This window comes from Carettochelys insculpta, chromosome 2 (assembly GCF_033958435.1).
Source record: "Carettochelys insculpta isolate YL-2023 chromosome 2, ASM3395843v1, whole genome shotgun sequence".
NCBI classification, from domain to species: domain Eukaryota; kingdom Metazoa; phylum Chordata; order Testudines; family Carettochelyidae; genus Carettochelys; species Carettochelys insculpta.
The window spans coordinates 47,510,609-47,535,551 of record NC_134138.1 but is presented as its reverse complement, the minus strand read 5'-3'; the positions used below and the strand labels follow the sequence as shown (position 1 = coordinate 47,535,551).

The 24,943-nt window shown below is 45.1% G+C and overlaps 1 protein-coding gene and 1 long non-coding RNA gene across 7 annotated transcripts in view; one reads left to right on the top strand and one right to left on the bottom strand.

Moving 5' to 3' along the window:
• The window catches only part of TP53INP1 (tumor protein p53 inducible nuclear protein 1), an 85,168-nt gene that overhangs the window by 6,623 nt on the left and 53,602 nt on the right, over positions 1 to 24,943 (bottom strand). The window contains exons 1-4 of one of the 6 annotated variants that reach the window (XM_074986918.1): positions 17,782 to 17,938; positions 10,901 to 10,945; positions 10,661 to 10,774; positions 9,809 to 10,157 (exon numbers count right to left, since the gene is read on the bottom strand). In XM_074986918.1, coding sequence (XP_074843019.1) covers positions 9,809 to 10,157; positions 10,661 to 10,772 — 461 coding nt within the window. In that variant the 5' untranslated portion in view covers positions 10,773 to 10,774; positions 10,901 to 10,945; positions 17,782 to 17,938. Of the gene's footprint in view, positions 1 to 9,808; positions 10,158 to 10,660; positions 10,946 to 17,126; positions 17,246 to 17,781; positions 17,939 to 24,943 lie in introns of those variants that run through there. The other 5 variants (XM_074986915.1, XM_074986921.1, XM_074986917.1 and 2 more) reach the window with 5 other exon arrangements.
• The window catches only part of LOC142009214 (uncharacterized), a 54,978-nt gene continuing 47,552 nt past the window's right edge, over positions 17,518 to 24,943 (top strand). Inside the window, exon 1 of the long non-coding RNA XR_012644378.1 lies at positions 17,518 to 17,652. This is a non-coding gene — a long non-coding RNA (uncharacterized LOC142009214). The remainder of the gene's footprint in view (positions 17,653 to 24,943) is intronic.

Genomic DNA, 24,943 nt, shown 5'->3' with positions numbered 1-24,943 from the left:
CAGTCAAGTAGCACTTTAAAGACTAACAAAATTAATTTATTAGGTGAGCTTTTGTGGGACGGACCCACTGAAAGCTCACCTAATAAATTATTTTGTTAGTCTTCAAAGTGCTACTTGACTGCTTTTTTTGTTTTGATAGTATACAGACTAGCACGGCTTTCTCTGTTACTTACCTCCACCTCATTTTCTTGCGACCATTCTTGACCCCAGGTATAACGGCAGATCCCTGAACTGACACTGCTGCCAAGGCATGGGCATCTCAAAATCCCTCCTGAGTTATGCAAGTCATAATAAATGTCAGTGCTGGAGCAAAGTCATTTAATCAGCACGTGTCTATTGATGATGTTTTGAACAAAGTTACTCCCCTCAATTGGTGAAAATCATTAGCCAGGCACCTTGAAACAGAGTTCTGTCAGATGCTAAAGCCAACTTTTCACAGCAGCAGCTTCCCCTACAGGCAGAGAGAATAGTTTCATCTTTTGGTATTATTCACTGAAACCTAAGAAATTGACAGGGAGTTGAAACTGCAGGAAAACCTGTATTTCTATTTCAGTCTATGAATCAAATGCAAGAGGGGAAGATGAAAGCTAGTTCTAGAAGTTTTAAGAATGCTGTACAGTCAGTGTTCTGAGGACCTGTCTGTTTGGGTTACTAAAATTTGAAAATTAAAGAAAAAAGTTTAAGGACAGCTGTTGGCCAGCAACTCCGGACACTGCTGCAATTTCAAATGTGACATTTTATTAAACTAAATCTTAAACATTACATACGTGTAAGTCTTGTTGTGTTTGTGTCTCATTTAGATCTACCACGCCTACTGTACTGCTGCTGCATCTGCAGCTTGACAGAGGTAATGAGTATTATGAACTGTTTCCTAAATTAATAAAGACCAAGTTATCTAAAAAAAAAACAAAGTAAATATTTTTAGCTGTTGTAAAATGCTGCACTGAGCTTTGAAGTAACACATTTTAATGATCAGATTTGCACCATTGTTTAAGACATACGTGAAGTAGTATCAGTGGGAAACCTAATTTAAAATAAATTATTTAAATTACCTTAGTTTAAATCAATCTACAGTGGCATTAACCTGGTTTTAGAAGCAACATATCAGAGCTGAAATTCTGAATGAATACAGCAATAAGGGAAGTTCTGGAACAAGCACAGTTATGACAGAATGAATACAAGCACTACAGTAATAAAACAAGAACAGATTAATTGTGTATGTCTTGAGCATGTTTTTGACTTATGTAATCTGCCAGAGCAATGCATATGTGGTTTTCATATTGTCCACAACAATAAGTCATAGCGTGTATATTAGTGAGCTACTGATGCACACTGAGCCCCAGCCACCTGGGTACCTCTTGGAGGATGAATGTAAACATGGCAGGAGATGGAATCAGTTGACCTGGGTTCAGACTCCTGTGGGTGTTTGCTGCAGCAGAGATGTACCCCTAGTGACTTTACAACTGGCACACAAAAGCTAGCAAGGCTGGAACTTGACTGTTAACTGATAACCAACATTTGTAAAAGCCTCTCTTCTGTACTGAGCAGTGAATTTTGCTTGTTATAGCAGAACTCATTAGAACCCACCACGTAACTTAAACTGACATCGAGGTTAGTCTTAAAACTGGTACAGTTATGATATACATGCCTATTAACAAAGCAGACTGATCAAACAAAAAGTACTGTCCCAAGACAGTAATACTTACTGTGCCAGTGTGCCTTAAGCAGCTTTCCTGGCCCTACAATGTTAAACGGCCAACCATTAAACTACTAAAGACTTCAGAACAACAACTTATTGTATTGACAGCTTGAACAATTAACTATTCACCTTTCATGTCTTCCCTCCATTACTGTTTTTTATCTCAACTATAAAGTTTTAGAGAACCAGTCATAAATTTGTTTTACAAAATACAGTAAAACCTCTATTTATGCGATTTTGACACGTGTTACATGGATTAATGCAAGTCAAAATTGTGAGTGGCAGGGAGATGGGAACCAGGCGGCTCCCAACTCCCCTCTGCTTGTGGGAGCTGGGAAGCTGACCAGCTCTGCTGCACTGGTCAGTTTCCTGGCTCCCACCAATGGCTCTGGACTCCCCTCTGCTTGGGGGAGCCGGGAAACTGACCAGTGCTACTGTGCTGGTCAGTTTCCTGGCTCCCAGGAGTGGTGGGAAGTCAGGAACCTTGCTCCTGGCTCCCCCAACTTGCGCAAAATTCAGCTTACATGTGGTTAGTCAGGAATGCAGCCTACGTGTAAGTCAGAGGTTTACTGTAATCTTATACATGAAACAGTGACAAAATATTTAGCCCAGCTCCTCAAAAATTCCCATTCATTTCATTGGGTTAATAACAGTACTTGAGCCACCCTCAGTTGAATACACAGGTCCATGAAATTCAGAGGGTGGATGCTGATTTACAATGAGTATCTGGCTCTTTAATTTGATTATATGTTTAAGTAGTGGTACATTATAAATAAGTGCAAGATACATATCTGTCATGGCTCATACCAACATCTCTAAATTATACAAAGTCATCAGAAGAATCCGGAAGGAAGGCAAAAGATCCATCTACTATTGAATGACACAATTCTCACTCAAATTTCACCATCTCCATTTTGCAACCATTGCTGTCACATCGCTGCTACTGCCAGTAGGCTCTTACAAACTAGTCTCTTCTGTTTTCTTTGTGCCTTAATGCCATGAGGATGGGCATGCTTTTGGGGCTCCTTACAGTTGTGACATTTCTTCAGAGCTTGATTTTCAGAGGTACTAGATAGCTAGGACTCCCACCAACTTTAACCGGAGTTATGATGCGCAGCATCTGCCACACCAAGAGCTCAGAGCTTCAGTATCTGCCTCTTGCTTACAAGAACTGCTTTACACCACTTTCCAAACTAAAATTTGCCCATTTTCTTAAAGAGTTGCAAACCAAGAACTTTAGGTATGGGAGCCTGGCTGCCATTGAAGTCAGTGGTAATTATTTACATACTGCTACCCATAAAACCAAATTCACCATAAAATGATTCTTCTTCATTCTTATTACAGATGATGAACACTAGATGAAGGCCAAAACCATCCAGTTTTTCTGAACAAGAGCCCCAGGAATTACATTAACATTTCTCAAAACTTGAGTATATAGAAAAAACACATCAGGCCACAATGAAAACACTTTTGCTACATCAACAATAGCTTCTGCAACTAGCAAATATTGCACTGTACATTTGAGTCTGTGGTCATTTTGCATGGTCACCTTTTTAGGATTAAGACCCAAGAGGAAGAATAATTTCTGACTTTAACAAGGAAAAAAAACTTTATTGGTGGCCTTCCGAGTTGGCATGGCTCCAGAGCCATTTGGCTAAGCCCAAATATACGGCAGTTGCAATAGCCTGTTAGCCTGAGCCCCATGAGCGTGTATCATTGCCATGGGGCAGCTATGATTATTTTAAGTTCAAGGTGTGCATACCCCCAGATGTGACATTAGGCAAATCACACATTCCCTATCCCTGCTCAAGTTCTTAGTCTCTGCAATGTAGATAGTACTTCTTCCACCTCAAAGGATGGTTGTGACAAGTAACTTTAGAGATACTACATGGGCAGGGCTAAGTACCTTTTATAATTTTTATTGCTCTCTTCTGGTTTAGAAATTCTGCTCTATAAACAAAAGTTAAAAAACTGAGCATGTTTAGTTTTAAGAAAAGATGACTGCAAGACCTGATAGCAGTCTTCAAATATGTCAAGAAGTGTTATAAAGAGGAGTGTGATCCTTTGTTCTCTGGTGTCCATTGAAGGTAGGCCAAGAAGTAGTGGGCTTAATTTGCAGCAAGGAAAGTTTAGGTTACCTATTAGAAAAATTTTCCTAACTACAGGTTAAACCTCTCTAGTCTGGCAGCCTCAGGATCTTACCAGTGCTGAAACCAGACAATTTGCCAGACCATGGTCAATATTGTTTAGCAGCACTACCAACACTTCCACTGCACCCATGACAAATGGACATCCAGCTAACTAAAATCATGTTGGACTACGGATGTTATCACACCAGAGTGTGCTGGATTAGAGATGCTCAACCTGAATAGGCTAGCTAAACAACGTCCGAAGTTTTCAAGAAACATTGCGAAGTCTCCCTCTTGAAGATTTTTAAGATGTTAGACAAATATCTGTCAGGGATGAGCTAGGTATTCTTGGTTCTGCTTCAGTACCAAAGCCCAGACTAAATGACTTTTGGAGGTCTCTTGCACCTCTTCATTTCTAGGAGGCACCTAGATAACCTATCTGTTATCTGAGTAATTTCCTCTGACTTCACTAGGAATAGCGTACAATTAATGGGATGATAAGGCTCCAGAAGTATTAAATATAATGACTAGACCACACCTAACACAGTGACCATGTCTTAGGCTAAGTCTACACTAGCCAAAAACTTCAAAATGGCCATGCAAATGGCCATTTCAAAGTTTGCTAATGAAGCTCCAAAACGCATATTCAGCACCTCATTAGCATGTGGGTGGCTGCAGCACTTTGAAATTGACGCGGGGACACATCTCGAAGAACCATCGTTACTACGGTGAGTAACTTCTCTTTCAGCGCCTCATTAGCATGCAGGCAGCTACAGCACTTCGAAATTGACATGGCTTGCTGCCACGCGGCTCGTCCAGACGGGGTTCCTTTTCAAAAGGACCCTGGCTACTTTGAAGTCCCCTTATTCTTATGAGCAGATAGGAATAAGGGGACTTCGAAGTAGCCAGGGTCCTTTCGAAAAGGAACCCCGTCTAGATGAGCCGTGTGGCAGCAAGCCACGTCAATTTTGAAGTGCTGTAGCCGCCTGCATGCTAATGAGGCGCTGAAAGAGAAGTTACTCACTGTAGTAACGATGGTTCTTCGAGATGTGTCCCCATGGGTGTTCCACGATAGGTGTCGGGCTCGCCCCGGCGCTGCAGGTCGGATCTTTTCAGCAGTTTCTGCCGGACCGCACATGCACCGGCGCGCGCCGCTCCCTTGCGCGCTCCCAGCCGCGTGCGCGATCTAGTCCCCGCCAGTTCCTTGACCAACCACCTCGGACGCTCCTGAAAAATACTAAACAGAGATCCGAAACGGGGAGGATAGGCAGGTGGTGGAGCACCCACGGGGACACATCTCGAAGAACCATCGTTACTACGGTGAGTAACTTCTCTTTCTTCCTCGAGTGTCCCCGTGGGTGCTCCACGATAGGTGACTACCCAGCAGTAACCCAAGATAGGAGGTGGGTAATCGGTTTATGTGCAGCTTGTCCCCGAGAGGACTGCTGTCGAGAGACAGGTATCCTCTTGGAATACCCTGTGAAGGGCATAATGCTTAGCGAAGGTGTCATAGGATGACCAGGTCGCCGCTCTGCAAATGTCTTTTAGCGTAATGCCCTTGAAAAAGGCTGTTGATGCCGCCACCCTCCTAGTGGAGTGAGCCCTAGGCGGGGCCAGTAAAGGAGTCTTTCTAAGTTCGTAGCACATTTTTATGCAGGATACGATGTGCTTCGAGATTCTCTGCAAAGAGAGACCTTCTCCTTTTGATTTGGGAGCGAGAGAGACTAGGAGTCTATCCGTTTTCCGGAAGAACTTAGTCCCGTCTATACAGAAAGCCAGCGCCCTCCTCACGTCCAGGGGGTGTAGGCATGCCTCTTTGTTGGAGTTATGAGGCTTTGGATAAACGAGGGTAAAACTATAGGTTCGTTAATATGAAACTCTGAAGAAACTTTGGGAACAAAGGCTGGATGCAGCCATAAGGTTACCGCCTCCTTGGAAATTACTGTGCAGGGTGGCATTGCCATAACTGCGGCAAGCTCGCTCACCCTGCGAGCTGACGTGATTGCAAGAAGGAAGGTCGTCTTTATCGTAAGGAGATGGAGGGAAACCTTGGCTGAGGGTTCAAACGGTGGTCCCGTTAGCGCATTAAGCACCAGGTCCAAGCTCCACGAAGGTGGAAGCGGTTTCCGAGGGGGGTATAGGTTTACCAACCCTTTGAGGAACCTGGTAACCATGGGATGGGCAAACACCGTGTGCCCTTCCTCTTCATGTCTGAAAGCCGATATAGCGGCAAGGTGGACCTTCAACGAGGATAGGGAGAGTCCGCCTCTCTTGAGGTCCAGTAAATACTCTAGTATTACAGGTACAGGCACAGCAAGGGGGGCTAATTGCTTGGTAGAACACCATGCAGTGAATCGAGTCAATTTTTGCTTATAAGGCTTCCTGGTGGAAGTCCTCCTGCTACTTTCTAGGACATGTTGCACTCCCTCCGTACACGTGCTCTCTAGGGAGCTGAGCCATGGATTAATCATGCTTGCAGTCGCAGGCCTCGGGGGTGTGGATGCACTATGGACCCCTGGGCTTGCGTGAGCAGATCCGGCGCCACCGGGAGGGGCATCAGTGGACGGTCTGACATGTGCAGGAGTAAGGGGAACCATTGCTGTCGATCCCACGTTGGGACTATCAGGATCATTTGGGCTCCCTCTCTCCTGGCTTTCTGCAAGACTTTGTGGATAAGCACTGTGGGAGTAAAGGCGTAGAGCAGGGGGCCTCTCCACGAGATGGCGAATGCGTCCCCCAGGGACCCCCGTCCCAGTCCTGCCCTGGAGCGGTATCGTGGGCACTTCTTGTTGTGTTGAGTGGCAAACAGGTCTATCGGGGGAAATTCCCATGCGTCAAAAATCGGTCATAGCAGATCGGGACGGATCTGCCACTCGTGCGTGAGTGCGAAGCGCCTGCTCAGCTGGTCTGCCTTCACATTGTGAGCACCTGGTAAATACGAGGCTTTCAAGGTTATATTGTTGGCGATGCACCAGTTCCACAATCAGACTGCTTCCACACATAAGGCACGGGACCGAGCTCCTCCTTGCCGATTTATATAAAACATGGTGGAGGTATTGTCTGTACTGATCCTGACTACTTGCCTTGTATATGGTCTCGAAAGTGTTTGCAGGCGTTGAACACTGCTCTGAGCTCCAGTATATTTATGTGCAGTGACTGTTCCGTGGAGGACCACAGTCCTTGCGTCACCTTTTCGCCCATGTGTGCTCCCCACCCTATGTGGGAGGCGTCGGTAGTGAGAAAGACAGATATTTGTGGTTGGTGAAAGGGCACCCCTGTTAGCATGTTCTTGGGGTTCACCCACCATTGCAGGGATCTGCGCACCTCTGTCGTGGGCGACACCACCCTGTGGACGGTGTGTGCTGCCAGTTTGTAGACGCTCGCCAGCCAGTGCTGCATGCTGCGCATATGCAATCGGGCATTCTGTACCACAGACGTTGCTACTACCATGTGGCCCAGCAGCTGTAAGCACATCAGAACCGGCACCGTAGGGCTGAAGGTGATGACTTGCACGAGGGAACCAATGGCGCGAAAGTGGGCATCTGGTAAATAAACCCTTGCTGTGATGGAATTTATACATGCCCCTATGAATTCTATGTCCTGTGCGGGGTCTATCTTTGATTTTGCCAGATTGATGACCAGGGCCAGCGAAGAGAACGTGTCTGCTGTGACACGTATCATGCTAAGTACCTCCTCCTTCGAGGCCCCTTTCAGTAGGCAGTCTTTTTTTTTTTTTTTTTTCCAGATATGGGAATATAAACACCCCCTGTCTGTGCAGGTAGGCTGACACCACTGCCAAGGTCTTGGTGAAGACTCTGGGGGCCGAGGAGAGGCCGAACGGCAGACCCTTGTACTGAAAATGTTCTTTGCCTACCATAAACCGGAGAAAATGCCTGTGAGCCGGTTGCATAGTTATGTGGAAATACGCGTCTTGTAAGTTGAGGGCTGCGAACCAATCTCCATTGACCAGTGCCGTAAGTGTAGAGGTGACTGTGATCATCCGAAAGCGTTGCTTGCGCAAGTACCGGTTGAGGCCTCGAAGATCTAGGATGGGCCTCCAGCCTCCTGTCTTTTTCTCTGTGAGGAAGTATCTTGAGTAGAACCCTTTCCCTCGGAGTTGCTCTGGCACTCTTTCCACTGCCCCTGTAAGCATAAGATGGCCTACCTCCTGCTTGAGTCTCACTTCGTGGGAGGCGTCCTTTAGGTGGGGTCTGGGTGGAGGTCGTGGCGGTGGGAGTGACTGGAAGGGAATCGCGTAACCCGTGGCTATGATCTCCAGTACCCATTTGTCTGTGGTGATCTTTTGCCACTGGTCGTAGAATGGTCGGAGGCGATGGTGGAACAGTAGCTTCGGATGACATTGCGCGATGGTAGTGATAGTGCAGCCCTCGATCTGTGTGTCAAACTTGTGGCCTTTGGCCCTGCCCCGAGGACACACGGCTCTGTTGAGAACGTCTCCTCGGAGTTCTGTACTGTTGGTGCTGTTGATGTCGTCCTTGCTTGTAGTCCCTGTGGTACTGGGGACGCTGTGGTTGATACTGCAAACAGCTTCTGCGTGTCAAAGGGAAGATCAACGATCTTCGCCTGCAGATCCCTCGGGATACCCGATGTCTGGAGCCAGGACTCCCTGCTCATGACCACTGCCGTAGCTGTTGAGCGTGCTGCCGTATCCGCTACGTCTAGGGCGATCTGAACTCCTGTCCTCGAGGCTGCGTAGCCTTCCTGCACAATGGCCTTGAGCACCGGCTTCGTGTCCTCTGGAAGCGAGTCCATGAGGGAAGTCAGCCTGGAGTAGTTGTCAAAATTATGGTTCGCTAGATGCTCTGCGTAATTCGCCATTCTCAACAGTAGGGTAGAGGAGGAGTAGACCTTTCTGCCGAACAACTCTAGTTTCTTGGCATCTTGTCAGTTCCCCCTGTCTTGTACTGAGAAGTTTTCGACCTCTGTTGAGACGATTCCACCTCCAGAGAATTTGGTTGCAGGTGGCTGAACAGGAACTCCATGCCCTTCGTCGGGACGAAGTACTTCTTATCCGCTCTCTTGTTTATAGGCGGAGTGGACGCAGGGGTCTGCCATATTGTGGTGGCGGACTCCATGATTGCTTCATCAGCATCGCTTTGCGGCATGACTCACACTTTTTGAATCCTGAAGAGGACACTGTGGTGAGTCTTTGAGTTGTTAATAGGGTACTTAGCACCTTCTCTGTGCCTGTTCCCCTCTCGGACTCAGCCTGCTGCGGCAGGAGGCCTAATGGCCTTACGTCCCCGGGCCTCCGCTGCTCCGCTCGCTACTAAGTCTGTAAAACTTTAATTTTTACTCTTTTCTTTTTTTTTCTTTTTTTTTTTTTTTGAAAACAATAACAAGCTAACTTAAGCTAAAGACTGAAAAAGAAGCTCTAAACACTTTAAAAACATTAAATACGCTAACTCTGGCCGTAGCCTGAGTGGATTCCGTCTGCAGCCCATGGCGGTTAAAGAGGAACTGGTGGGGACTGGATCGCGCACGCAGCCGGGCGCACACAAGGGAGCGGCGCGCGCCGGCGCATGCGCGGTCCGGCAGAAACTGCTGAAAAGATCCGACCTGCGGCGCTGGGGCGAGCCCGACACCTATCGTGGAGCACCCACAGGGACACTCAAGGAAGAATATGTATTTCAGTGCTTCATTAGTAAACTTCGAAATGGCCGTTTGCATGGCAATTTCGAAGTTTTTGGCTAGTGTAGACACGGCCTAAGAGAGTTATTTAAAAAAGACATAAAGCTATGATTATCTTATCTGAAAACACTGAGGGTATTTGAGCTTTGTTCATTCACTTAATACTAAAAGTTCAAATTAATTCTTAAAGCATTTGGACTAAGAAGTTGTTACCAGGTATTTTACTGCATTCCTTTGCATTAAGCAGTCATACATGGCCTGCTTATTTACCTCATTTTACCAACAGGATTTTTTTTTTTTTTAAAAAAAAGAAGAGACAGAGATTTACCTGGGACTACTTGGATTATGAAACTCCTCATCTCCACAGCTAGTCTCATTTAGACTGTGACAGGTATTATGGACAGCATATACGGACATGCTTGGATGTTCAATGAGAAGGTTCTCCATAGGACTGGTTTCCACCTTGATAGTGGTTAATCCGCCTGCAGTAAAACATGGGGGAGGGGTAATAAACCAGCTCTCCTCCATGGGACATGAGTCATACTGGATGAAGCAAGACTCGCTGGCATCAGACAAACATTCTAAAGAAGTCGATAAACAAGAAAAGACGGGGGAGTGGTCAGCAGCTGATGTTTCACTGATGTTTGTGTCTTCTGTTGAAAAGTTAGTGCAAGTGTCTGTTGGAGGTTGTCCAGCATTCCAGTTGCCACAAATTGAGATTAAGCCACCACAGATAGAGGATTGCAGGAGATGGAGATCAGCAAGTTCATATGGAGCAAGAAGAGTAAAACAAACAAAAAAAAAAGTCAATCAGTATGTACAGAAACACCTGACAAACAACTGGGACGTTTTCAGGAAACTCTTTCCCAAGTCAGATATAAAAATTGAGTATTGCCAGAAAAGTGATACAATTGTGTAATACAGATTGCTCAGTGTCAAATAAATATTATTTGTACAAGTGGCTCTACTGACATCTGAACTTGTTAGTCTTATGAAACTGATAACAGTTTCCCTAGTCAACTTACAAATTACATTATAAGCTTCATTATTTTACGCAAATCCATGTTATTTATGCTTAGACTAAAAATTCCTTCGGAGCTATTGGCTTCCTTACACAGAAGTACAATGAATATAACTGCCCGCTTCCAGCTGTACAGGTTATATTTAACAGACCTCTTACCTATAAAGTCAACCAGAATCCATTCATCATCTTCTTTTTCACTGAACTCTGGCTCTTGGTTGGACAAGTTATTGATCTCTCCCACAAACATATTATTCAGCCTCTGGAACATTTCTAAGGCAAGAATGAGACTTTGTCTAGTAAGTCTTTGTATCCAAAAATTCAAGACACAGCTCACACTTCTACTAGAAAATTGGCAGAGATCCACAATTAAAGTGCATAGATTCTTTATCGGCTTACATATGGAACATGGAGAGTCATGATTGTAAACAGGTGATAGAAAACCTGCAAAGAAGAAAAGAGTGGTCTTAATGCTACAGCAATCAATCTATTTGTAAATGACAAACTGGAACTCAGACAGGGCCAGTTCTTGACTGCAGGTTTTGGTTAATAGCCTACATGACTCAGAACACTTGCCATAAGGCAACGTAACACTTTTGCATAAGCCCATAGCATCCCCTACCAGCCAGCTGAACCATAGGAAGAGGACTGATGGAGGAAAAACCTAGCAGGGCTTGGTTCCCTAATGCCCTCCATCTGGATTCTGCCCTCATATAAAGGTATGCGTAGCTCCTAGCCTCATCCACGGGGTCTGCAGGAACATGAGAGAGGCTAGGGCCATCTATGCAGAGACCCTGTACCTCAGAACCACTTGGATCTTCTGGCCAAAGGGGGTCCAAAGAAGAGATGTTACTTTTGACTTCCTCAGGAGCAGTGGTAGGAGGGAAATCTACAGAAGACATGGTATTACCTACATTCTCCATGTTGCAGGGGCAGTGGGAGGATTATAACTCCATGCACATACCCCACTCTTGCAGGGACCCACTGATGCAGAATTCAGGTAGCTGACCCCATCTATACCGAGCAATAAAGGCATGCCCTGAGAGCACCACCACCTCTGTGGAGTTCAGGGAGCTCTGCTTGAATGTTAAATACAATACAAAGGAAATCAGTCAAATTCAAAGGTGCTGTAGCATGGTTATTAAGTGGAATCCTTTGCACAGCGATCAGATACTGCTGGGTAATGAGAGTTCTACAAACACAGGCTGCATCAGGACAATGAGAGTTCTACAAACACAGGCTGCATCAGGACAATTTGAGAACAAAGTTGCTTCCTTATATTTCATTATAAACAAAATTAATTTCTCAACAGAAAACACTTCCCTAGATTTATATGTATGAAAATGACAAGTTTCAGCCTGAGCAACATATATTTTGTGGCTAAAGCTGAAAAACCCCTAAGACCTTTAACTAAAAGAAACATGTCTAAATTCCTGAAATTACCACAACTGCATCCAATCACCTATTGTAGTCACTTCGTTTGTTTGAACCATTAACAGAGTTCAAATGACACTGTCACAATGCAACAGTTTAGTAGGAATATTCAGACATTTATTCTACAGTCATTTTATTTTAAGCACCTCGAGCTGTATTTCTACCTCTTAAGTTAATTATTAGAACGTATGTGTAAACACAGTGCATCACTTACATAATCTCTTCTCCCTTCCTGGAACTAGCCCATGTTTATAACAGGCTAGGCAAATTAGAGATGCAGGTTGAACCTCTCTAATCCGGCCCCCTCTCGTCCAGCAACAACTGTAACCCGGAATGATTTTAGTTAGCCGGATGACCACTTATCGGGGTGTGGCCAAGCTTCCCATGGTCCCAAAAAGTTTGTTTACAGCCACCAGTCTGGGCTCTCAGTGTTCTGTGTATTATTTAGCTGTAATTTACCCCTAAATGTCTTCTAAGACCCAGTGGAAGTATTGGTAATGCTGCTAGACAATATTGACCTTCCATGGTCTGGCAAATACTTTTATTTGGCATTGGTCAGGTCCTGGGAGTGCTGGATGAGAGGGGCTCAACCTGTATTTTCATAAAATGTATGAATTTCTATATTCAGATAGCTTCTGAGTGCAAGATGAATCATATTACAGAAAATATTCAAAACAATTGTTCAAAGCACAGCAAAACAAACAATGGAAATTTATTTCTAGCAAGTAAATATTGATTAAGGGAGATCACCTTCTGTAAACATAAACTCCAAGTTTCTGTGTTAATGTACTGCACCTCCTGAACCTTTGCGCTGAATAGCAGAAAATTAGAGAGAGACTTGATAGTTACTTCTGTTTATCATTGGAGCTTCTCTCCTTTTTGTTAAGCCACTGAGGAACCAGTTTACATTCTGACAATAGGGATCCAGAGCTGTTCTGTCCATAGGAGAGTTCAGGGCAACCCCACAGGCTCTGTTCTTTGGGGACATAGAAGTAGGGGGCCAAGAGTGCTCTGGGGTATTAGCAGGGGTCTGGCACTGGCAGTAGGGATCAGCCCTGCCCATGCACTCACTGGTAGCAGCAGATAGCAGAGTGACCTGGTCCAGCTTGCCCTGCTCGCTCCATGGGCTCCTAGCTTAAATTGGGAGAGGGGACTTAGAGGAAGGGGTGGAATGGAGGCAACGTGGGGATGGAGTGGGGTTGGGAAGAGGGAGGGTGGTGGGGTTGAGGGAAGAGCAGAGCTGGGGCAGAGCCAAGAAGAGGTGGGGCCTGGGGCAGGGCCTGAAGGAGGAGGTTATTGCAGGTCCCACACACCACTATATATGGACCTCTTGGGATCCAATACTATTGGTGCCTCTAAATTTGTTGGACTTCTGCAACATATGTGATATCAGCCAGAGGCTGAAAAATAAAAATATTTAGAGCCCTGCAAGGACACAAAATTTGTATCCACACCTGCATCCACAAAAACGAGCTGTGGGTATCCTCATTCACACCTGTGCACATGGATACCCACAGATGTAAAGCAGAAAGCTACAGATCTGCACAGCTGTTTGATAATTACAAATGTCTATGGTTACCACAAACACAGCTGGGGGACAGCATACACTGGGGTTGGTGCTATCTGGTTAGCTATACATCTGTGAGGGTGTTTACTGGGTAAACTATGCAGTGTAACAGTGATTACAGTAGCTGATTGAGAGTTGTGTGTGAAGTTACAGCCACATGTGGTCTAACCAATTCTTAGCTGTTAGAACTTGGTTCCTCAACTTTTATTCCCATGTTAAAACCACTCTCAGCAGTCTCTTGACAGACATCAGTAGTCTCCAAAAAAGCAAGATTTAAGCAAAGGCAAAAGAGGTGCAGTTAACATTAGCTGTTCAATAGCTTCATTGCGCATTGAGTCACAATCACTAGTTCTCTGGAAAACATCTTCTTTATGTGCACCAACAGTCAAAAAAGTTGACAATGTTAGGAGTCATTTGGATAGGGACAAATAAAGAAAAAACATTGAGCCACTAACTAAATCCACAGTATTCCCACACCTTGATCCTGGTCACCCCATCTCAAAAAACATGTACTTGGGAAAACTAGAGAACAGCAACAAGAATGACTAGAGTATGGAACAGTTTCCATATGAGGAGAGATTAAAAAGACGGGGGGCTGTTCATCTTGGAAAAATGAGAACTAAGGGGGGATGTGATAGAAGTCTGTAAGATCGTGAATGGCATGGAGAGAGTAGTATTTATCTTGTGACCTAACACAAGAACCAGAGGTCAGTCAATGAAATTAATATACAACAAACAACAACCAGCATCTGATGAAGTGAGTCTGTGCTCACGAAAGCTCACGCTCAAAACTTTTCTGTTAGTTTATAACGTGCCACAGGACCCTTCGTTGCTATACAACAAAAGTACTTCTTCATGTAACACACATCTACAAGCTGTAGAACTTGTTTCCCAGGATGCTGAGGGGGACAAAAGTATAATGGGGTTTAAAACAGTTAAATAAATCATAGAGGTCCACCAATGGCTACTAGCCAAGATGATAAGGATGCTCAGGGTGTACCTACAATTCTGACTGCCAGAGTCAGGGACCAAATGACAAGGGATGGATTTTTTGATAATTGTCCTGCTCTGTTCATTGCCTCTCATGCATTCGGCATCAGTGTTTGTCAGACAACTAAGTTAGATGGACCATTGCCCATGATAAGTCAGCCCTTTCTTTTGCTCTTACTATAGCAAACTTTTTCTCCAGCCACCATGACAGCTTCCAGTTCACTGACTTGAACAAAGTGGTCACCATTTTGTAAACTTCATTTTCTACCATATATCTGCAGTCAGGTTCACTGTATTGTGGTCCTTACAGCTAGAGAGATCTGCACAGAAGAATGTCTACAAGGTAAAGTTGTCAGGTCCACAACACTGATCCCTCAGTAAAAGGCGTATCAGATTCACTGCAGTTCTAGAGAATGCAGTAGATTAACATGTATTGGGTTGAAAATATTACACATAAAAAAACCAGTAAAAATGAGGCACATTTTTAGCTCCATTTTAAATTTATGAATTGTTTTCAGTTTGTTCAGACAATTTTTTTTTTAATTTTAAGCCAAGGCAATATTACTGGTTTAAAAGTTTTTAAAAATTACTATTGCTATTTTGAGAAGGGAAGTACAGAAAAGAAATAAAATGTATTCTTAAAGGAAAGCTTAAAATGAAACACCAGTTGCCCCGCAAGCTTGATAAGGCATAAGAAAAGTGTGAGTTGGAGTAACTCAGATTTACTGAAGGTGGCATAATAACCTCTCTAAAATAAGATAATCTGAAACTGTTGCCCAGTTTCTGAGATATGTTTGGTACTTTGAATCCTGGAGAAATATTAAAAAGGAGGTTCCTCTGAACCACTACCAACAGTAGACGATACAAAGATATATACGTAAAATGACTGACTGATCACTGTACATCAGAGTATTTGCAATTTATAGGACAACTAGCTTATTGAAAAGCTATTCTAAGTTGGCTTTCTGGAAGTCTCTTGTCTGAAAGATACCAAGAGAACCTGTCCATTTGTGTTAACACTGTAATCAGAAAGGTTAGGGTGGGAGTCACTGATGTTCCGGTCAAGATCAAAGACTGTGACTGAAGTTGCAGAAAGCCTGTAAGAAACCACAGAACTTTTTGTTGAAACTATGTATGTCCTCATATAAAAGACATTGCATCCCTCTCAGAAAGATTTAACAAAAAGGAGAGGAGACAAAATTCTAAATACTAGCTTGTGGCTCTGGCTATGTGGCCACAGAGCAATAACGCCTTACTCACTGCCCAGATCTCACATCTCTCCAAACACACCTGTGTGTGGGGAACAGCCAAGGCACACACCTTGGGCAATAAAGGGTGAGGCAAGCCAATGTTTCTTACCCAATATGCACTGGCCAGCAGGCGGCAGTCTGTACCACATAAAGGGAAGAAATTTACTACATTCCACCCTCACCTTCCAAGCAAGAGAAGCTCCTATGAGGTGTATGCCTCTGGGCTGAGACAAAGGCTAGGTGGAAGACTGAACACTTAGGTTTGATCTTCTGGGGTGCAATTTGGAGCATGCGTGAAACGGCACATTCCAAGATCAGTGTCAAACCCAGAACTCCTTGTGAGCCGCGAGGATTAAGGAATGTCGGCAGGAGGAGCACTCCTGTCGACAATCCGCAGTGAGAACAGAGACCATTGCCGACAGCTGCAAAATCGATTTTAGTCAAGCAACTGCTGTACCTAAAATTATGTGGCAGCTGTTGACATTCCCGGTAAGTGCAGATGTGGCCAAAGTCTATCCCCAGTTAGCTGAATTGTTTCCCAGTACACTTGCACAAGCAACCATTGTGCTTTAGTGCTTAACTGGCTTCTACCACCTCTACCTCAGTGAGCCACTAAAATGGGAGGGATGTCAGCTGTTATGCCAGGCAGAGGATTAGGATTTCAGGTGGAAAGTACTGGGCAGGTGCAATTGCATTCTCCAGACACCAGAGCCTGCTGCTCCTGCGGGAGCTGCTGCCCAGGTCTCTGACCGCAGGGCTAGGCACTTTCCCATGAAGACCCCAGCCCCTGGTCTAGGTGACCTGACCGGGCGTGCCGTTATCCTCTCGCCTCCGGCTGAGTCACATCCTCTGGTTTGTTTTGCTGGCTAGGAGCCGCCTGGCCCCGGGCAAGGCCTGCAGGAGGCCGGGCTGGGTCACACCTGACCGGATCACCTCGGCCGGAGGGGAGGGGGAAGGTCCCTCTGCAACCAACCACGCTGGCCTGGCTGGGGCCGGAGGCGGCGACCCGAGCCCCCTCCTGCCCCGGGGCGGACCAGCTGCCCGAGCACTTCCTCCCAGTCCCCGCGAGCGGGCCGGCGGGGCGGGGCAGAGAAAAGGGGTCACGCTGGGAACGCCGCTACTCCGGCGTCAGCGCAGCGGAAGTTCAGAGCGCAGCAAACAAGCGGACCAGGACCTGCCCCGGCGCATCCGGGCAGAGAGTAGCGCCGCGCAGCCGCCCCGCGCGCAACCTTCCCGCCAGGGAGCGCGGGCAGCGCGCCCCGGGAGCCGGGCGGAGGTGGCGAGCCCTGGGGAGCGCGCAACGCCGCTCTCCGGCCGAGGCATTTAGGGACCCCCGCTGCTCCCCGCGAGTCACACAGCTGGGAGGGAAAATCCTCTGCCGTACCTAGTTACACCGCGCAGGGCAGGGTCGTTTCCCCCCCGGCGCCCCAGGCAAAGGGACTCCTTCCGTTCCGCCGCTGGGGGCGGCGTGTGCTCACGCTCCTTAGAGAACGACCTTCCCATAAAAGCCGCACACGCCGCGGTTTCCAAGCAAGTTCCCAGAGGCTGCACGGGAGCTGCCGGGTGACCGACGCCCTGGGCACTCGGACCCCTCTGATCCGACCGCCGGGGGCCCCGCCGAGTTCTGTCCGCTTCTTAACGTGCCTGTCGAGCCGGGCTGCCCGGACCTAGGGCTGTCGTAGGCGTCTCGAGGAGCTGGAGGGGAGGAACCACGTCAGCCCCACGCGCAACGGGGGCAGACTCCCCTGGCCCCGGGGGACGAACTGTTGGAGGGGGGCGGGAGGTGGGGCACTGCTGTGTGCGCCCACACCAGCAGCCTGTCCCGCAGCACAAGGCGCTCACTTAACGGGCCGGTGGCAGGCGAGACGGGCAGCGGAACTACCTCGTTCCCCTTCCGGACACGGGCAAAAGTAAGTTACGGAGGGGGTAAGAGATTAACTCCAGTGCCCCCAGCCTGCTCTGTAGAGGTGGCCGCTGGGTCAGGGGTCCGAGTCGCTGTACCGCTTCTTCCAGGGTGAGTGCAGTGCTCCGCGACTCACCTTCCAGAGACAGGAGGGGCAAAAGCCGGGACAAGCACCAGTGGCTAGTGAGGTAGATGAGGGAAGGCAGCGAGGGACCCCAGCTCCGCAGGGCCGCTTGTGAGGTCCCGAGTCTTGTTACCGCAACCGCCTCTCTCCAGCTCGGTTCCCTGCCGAGTCTTTTGTTGTTACAGAATCCAGCGAACAGCTGATCGGCCCGGCCGCCCCAGGCCCCGCCCCGGCCCCCCTCCCGTCTCCCTAGGGCCGGGCTAGGGTTCAGACCCCACCAATGTGAGCAGAGCGGGGCTCGGGGCCGCGCCGGGACAGGCTGTCACTAACGCACGTGATCCGGCCCAGAGCCACAGAGAAACTCTGCAGCTAGGACAACAAAAGGAGAGGGAGAGAAAGGGGGAGTGGAAGTGAAAGAGAAAAAGAGAAACTGCAAAAAGAGAAGAGGAGGAAGAAGAGGGTACTTGGGAGGGAGAGAGCTTAAAGGGCAGGAAGAGGGGAAAACAAAGGAAAGGAGTGAGAAAAAGTTCCAAAGAAAGGAGGAAGGACTCAGATAAACTGCTGCTGGACTCAGAGTAAGAGCCAGAAGAAAGAGAGCACAGGAAGGGTAATAAAATGGAACTAATAAAGAATCAGACAGATGCTGGGACTCAGCAGCAAGTTGATACATTATGCACAGACACTGCTATATATTATTTAGGCAAAACCTAGTTTCCTACTATGAAGCTGCATCTACATTACAGCTGTTCTTTGAAAGAAGTTCTTCTGGAAGAGATCTACCCAAAAACCCCTTCTTTCAAAAAAAATCACATCCACACACAAAGTGGATCGAAAGATCAATCTGCTCTTTCAATAAAGCATCCACATAGCCCCCACTCTTTCGAAAGACAGAGCCAGGGATCAAAAGATCCAGCACCACGATAACTGCTTCTTCATAAAAAGGGCCTGGGGAGTGTCTACACACACACTTTTTATTTTGCCTTCAAAAGAAGGTGCTCTTCCTGATCTGGGAGCAGAAGGGGGCTTCTGGAAGAAGAGCTGTGTTCTTTCGGTTGCAGAGCACATTTTGTGTGTAGACGCTCTGTGTTCTTTTGAAAAAACGCATGACTTTTTTGGAAAAAACAAACAAAAAAAAAAACGCCACTTGCTAGTGTGGATGCAGCCTGAGTTAATTTCATGCATGGGCACACCAACTCCAACTTACAGGACCACCAGTCCTGGTTGTATAGTTTACAGCTTTGGCTAGAATTTGCAGAAAAATCAAAATCAAAATCAAGCAAAAATCAAACTGGCCTGCCTGAACTTTCATTTGCAAGCTCTTTGCTTTGAACGCAGTATATCTAGAATTTGGGACAAACTGGACATGAGCTTCTTTACATTTCAGTTTTGAGAGGGTTTCCTGAACTGTGGGGTTTGATTTTTGTTTGTGTTGGGGTTTGTATTTATTTATGTGGTATGTTCTATTTCTAAATTGACTTTGCCTAGAAAGTCAGAGCCATCCTTAGAATTTATAGGGTACTATGCAGTACTATTACACTGGTGCCCCTATTCCTCATGGCAGCTGGGAGGAGGCTGATTTTTTTAGATATTTGATTTTATAATCTTCAGCAAGACACTAATGAAATATTTTTAAAACACATTTTAAACTAAGGTCCTGTAGAATAACAGTAAATTCAGAAACTGGCAGGAGTTATCAACAAATTGGACAAATACAACTTATATGGGGCTACTATAAGGTGGGTGCACAACTGGCTGGATAGTTGTTCTCAGAGGGCAGTTATTAATGTCTCACAATCACGCTGGAAGGGCATAACAAGTGGGGTTCTGCAGGGGTCTGTTCTGGGACCAGTTCGGTTCAATATCTTCATCAACGATTTAGATATTGACATAGAGAGTAGGCTTAGTAAATCTGCATATGATACCAAGCTGGGAGGGGTTGCAACTGCTTTGGAGGATAGGGTCATAATTCAAAGTGATCTGGACAAACTGGAGAAATGGTCTGAGGGAAACCAGATGAAGTTTAATAAGGACAAATGCAAAGTACTCCACTTAGGAAGGAATACATACAGAATGCGAAGCGACTATCCAGCACCAAGTACTGCAGAAAGGGATCTAGGGGTCATAGTGGACCATAAGCTAAATATGAGTCAACAGTGTGATGCTTTTGCAAAAAAAGCAAACATGACTCTGGGATGCATTAACAAGAGTGTTGAGAACAAGACACGAGAAGTCATTCTTCTGCTCTACTCTGTGCTGGTTAGGCCTTAGTTGGAGTATTGTGTCCAGGTTGGGGCACCACATTCAAGAGGGAAGTGGAATAATTGGAGAACATCCAGAGAAGAACAACAAGAATAATTAAAGGTCTAGAGGCCATGAGCTGTGAGGAAAGACTGAAAGAACTGGCTTTGTTTAGTTTAGAAAATAGAAGACAGAAAGGGGACATGATAGCAGTTTACAAGTACCTGAAAGTGTGTTACAAGGATGGGGGGAAAAATTCTTCTTGGCCTCTGAGGATAGGACAAGAAGCAATGTGCTTAAACTGCAGCAAGGGAGGTTTAGGTTGGACATTAGGAAAAATTTCCTATCTGTCAGGGTGGTTAAACTCTGGAATAAATTGCCTAGGGAGGTTGAGGCATCTCCATCACTGGAGATATTTAAGAGCAGGTTAGATAGATATCTATCAGGGATGGTCTAGATTATACTTGGTGCTGCCATGAGGGCAGGGGACTGGACTTGATGACTTCTCGAAGTCCCTTCCAATTCTAGTGTTCTATGATTCTATGAAATGCCATTAAAATGCCTTCATTACCACTTGAATGGTTCTTTCACAGGCTCTACTAATAGGTCTAGAAGGATTTTTCACTTTAAAGTTAAACTAGAATCTTCGCGGCAAGCAGAGCCACAGAACATGGCTAGGAAGAGGCAGTGGGTTGACATTAATCATAGAATATGAGAACTGAAAGGGACCTCAAGAGGTCATCAAGTGTAGTCCCTTGTCCTCAAAGCAGGACCAAGCACTCTCTCTGTCACTCCATTAGGCATTTATCTAATCTGTTCTTAAATATCACCAATGATGGAGATTCTACAACAATCCTAAGTAATTTATTCCAATACTTAACCATCCCCCACCCTGACAGTTAGGAAATTTCTCCAAGGCTGTGTCTAAACTGCATGGGTTTTTTTTGTTTTTTTTGATACTCTTTGACCTCCCAAGGTCAAAACAAGTAAAGTTGAAAAATCGCATTCACACAGCCACGGCATTGTGAAATGGAGTGTTCTCATTTACTGCCACATTTCACAGCCATAGCATTGCAAAAGGAGGATTCACATAAGCCAATAACTGTGCTCTGTTCACACATTCATTTTTCACCTTCAAAGAGGGATGGGTAGTCAAGGAAAATTGGTCGGAGTTGTTATGATGAGGGAAAAGCCTTCTTACCTAGGCTTATCATGCATGGCCTACCCCTCTGCAGGTTTTTTTTTTTTTTTTGGTTTGGAAAAAAAAAAAAGCAAGTGTAGACAAGACCCTAATGTCCAACCTAAACCTCCCTTGCTGCAATTTAAGCTCATTGCTTCTTGTCCTATCCTCAGAGGCCAAGAAGAATTTTAGTCCCTCCTCTTGGTAACACTCTTTTAGGTACTTGATATCATGTACTCTCTCAGCCTTCTCTTTTCCAAAGTAAACAAACCCAATTATTTTAATCTTCTCTCATAGATCATATGTTCCAGACCTTTAATCATTTTAGTTGCTCTTCTCTAGACCGTCTCCAATTTCTCCACATTATTCCTAAAATGTGGTGTGCAGAACTGGACACAGTACTCCATCTTAGGCCTAATTAGTGCAGAGTAGAAGAATCACTTCTCATGTCTTGCTCACAACACTCCTGTTAGTGCATCCCAGAATCACGTTTGCCTTCTTTTGCAACTGTCACACTGTTGATTCATACTTAGCTTCTGGTTCACTGTGATCCCTAGATCCTTTTCTGCAGTACTTCATCCTAGGGAGTCACTTCCCATTTTGTGTGTGTGACACTGACTGTTTCTCCCTAAGTGGAGTACTTTGTATTTGTCTTTATGGAACTTCACCCTATTTTCCTCAGACCATTTCTCCAGTTTGTCCAGATCATTTTGAATTCTGACCCTATCCTCCAAAACACTTGCAACCCCTCCCAGCTTGGTGTCATCTGCAGAACTGGCCCTAAAACTGACCCCTGTAGAACCCCACTTGTTATTCCCTTCCAGCATGACTGTTAACCATTAATAACTACTCTCTGTGAGTGGGTATCCAGCCAGTTACACACCCACCTGATAGTAGCCCCATCTAGGTTGCATTTCCTTAGTTTACAGATAAGGAGGTCATGCAATACTGTAAAAAACGCTTTACTGAAGTCTAGGTATACCACATCCACCACTTCCCCTTTATCCACAAGGCTCGTTATTCTATCAAAGAAAGCTATCAAACTGGTTTGACATGATTTGTTCTCGATAAATGCATGCTGACTGTTACCTATCACCTAACTATCTTTCAGATGTTTGGAGGTGGATTCCTTAATTATTTGCACCATCATCCTTTCCTAGCACTGAAGTTAAGCTCACTGGTCTCTAATTTCCTGGGTTGCCCTTACTTCCCTTTTTATAGATGGCACTATATTTTATTTTATAGATGGCACTATATTTGCCCTTTTCTAATCTTCTGGAATCTGTCCCGGCTTCTATGAAGTTTCAAAGATGATTGCTAGTGGCTCAGATAGCTCCTCTATCAGCTCCTTGAGTATTCTACGATGCAATTCATCAGGCCCTGGTGATTTGAAGACAGCTCACTTTTCTAAGTAATGTTTAACTTTTCCTCTCTCTCTTTTAACTTCTTGACCTACCCCAGTTCCACTAGTATTCACCATGTTAGGCATCCAGTTTCCATCAACCTTCTTGATGAAAAGTGAAACAAAGAAATCATTAACTAACTCTGCCATTTCCACATTTTCTGTTATTGTTTTTCCTTCTTCATTGAGCAACAGGCCTACCCTGTCCTTGGTCTTCCTCTTGCTTCTAATATACTTGTAACACTGCTTTCTTGTTTTCCTTTATGTCTTGAACTAGACTGAGCTTCTTTTGTCCTTTTGCTTTTCTAATTTTTGCCCCTACATTCCTGTGTTATTTATTTATATTCCTCCTTTGTTCTTTGACCTAGTCTCCACTTTTATACAATTCCTTTTTGATTTTTAGGTCATTCAAGATCTCCTGGTTAAGCTAAGCTGGTCTCTTGCCACACTTCCTATCTTTCCTATGCAGAGGAATGGTTTGCTCTTGCCAGCTGTCTTAAACTGTTTTTCCTCGGCCCAGGAACTGCCCCAAATCTTCAGTTGCCCTATGTAACTGCAGTATTCTGCATTTGGTAATGACGGCTCTGTAGAATATGTGACATGCTTTTGGTGGAAGAATACAGTGCTTTTGACGAGGTTTGGGAATGGTGGAATTGCCTACTTTATTCACAATGGTTCCCCTAAACATTAAAAAGTCTCCCTGAACTACTGCAGAATTTTTCTTCAAATTCTAGCCATACCCGTAGTTACATTACCACAACTGATTATCTGGCAAGAAACAATAACGGATGAGAGGAATAAATGGGCCCAGTCTGAAAGGAATATGAAAGCATGCCACATAAGAACAGGGGAAATCTAGCATCTGGTTGTATATTAAGAAGCTGTAATGCAGATGACACAAAGAGAGGTAGGTACAGAAAAGAAAAAAAAAAAGTAGTTTGCTCTCAACTTCCCAAACAATGTGTATTTTTATACATCCAAATTTAAAATCATGCATCTCGGAACAAAAAATAGTAGGCTCTGCATTGCAAGGATGCGGAGAATTTTACACTGGGAACCAATGGCTCAAGAGAGACTTGGGGATAATCAGATGAACATGAGCTTCTTGTGAAACACTGTGACCAAACAGGGTTAATGTGAACCTTGGATACACAAGCAGGAGTACTAAGCAGTAGTAAAATAATATCACTATATTTAACAGAATTGTTAATGCTGCTGGAATATTGTATCCAGTTCTAGTTTCACTATTCTGCAAGGATGTTGAAAAATTGGAGAAGGTTCAGAGAAGAGCCACAAGAACAATTAAGAGATTGAAAAAAACACATTGCCTTAATAAGCAAGGACTGAAGGAGCCCAGGATTCAAGGATTACTTGATCATAATCTACAAAGATCTACATATGAAACAGTACCCAAGGCACCATCAATTTTTTTTTTTTTTTTTTTTTTTTTAAACAGAGGACAGACCTGCCATTACAGAGCACCCCTTCCACCAAATTCATATACCACAATTTGAGTGTCTCTCCACTAGATAATCACAATGGTCCCTTATGGCCTTAAAAATACATAAATCTATTAAATGAAGTCACCTGAGCTATATTGGTGGATGTAATAGGAGAATAAAGGACTTTGTTCTGAGGAACAGAAGAGAAAGCCACACGTATGTCAAAGTTTTATAGAAAGAAGCAGAGTTCATCCCTGGCAGCTTGCAGGGTCTCCTTAATAACACATTCTATAAAACATAAGGAAATTCTCATGTACAAAAAGCACTAAGGTCTGGTCTACACTAGAAGGTTAGTTTGAGTTTAGGTGTAATAGTAGTAGTAGTAGTAGGCATCCTTCAGTCTGCATAGACTATGGATCGCGCCCTTAAGTCAATTTTCTAAGTAATCAGTCCACACTATGGGGTCTGTTCCGCCAATTTTCAAGGGTCCTAAGGTCAACTTTTGCACTCCTGTGTTTCACAAGGACTAACACCAAAATTGACCTTGCATGGTCAATGTGAGGGTAGTGCAGATGGAGTTTTATGAAATTCAACGTTGTTGGCCTCCTGGAGGTGGCCCCCAGTGTGAGCACTCTGCCCACCACTTTCCATTCCGCTGCTTTACAGGAAATGTCTTGGGAAAGTTTGAATTTCATTTTCTGTTTGGCCAGTGTGGTGAGCGGATCAGACAGCACATCTCAGCAGCATATCTGACCATGCATTCCCAGGGTTGCAGATGAGCTCCAGCATGGAGCATGCAGGAGATCCATGATCTCCTTGTGGGGGAGAGGGGGTCTAAATGAAGCTACAAAGAACTACAAAGCACCAAAAGAAATGCAGACACCTATGCCAAGATTTCACTGGGCATAGCAG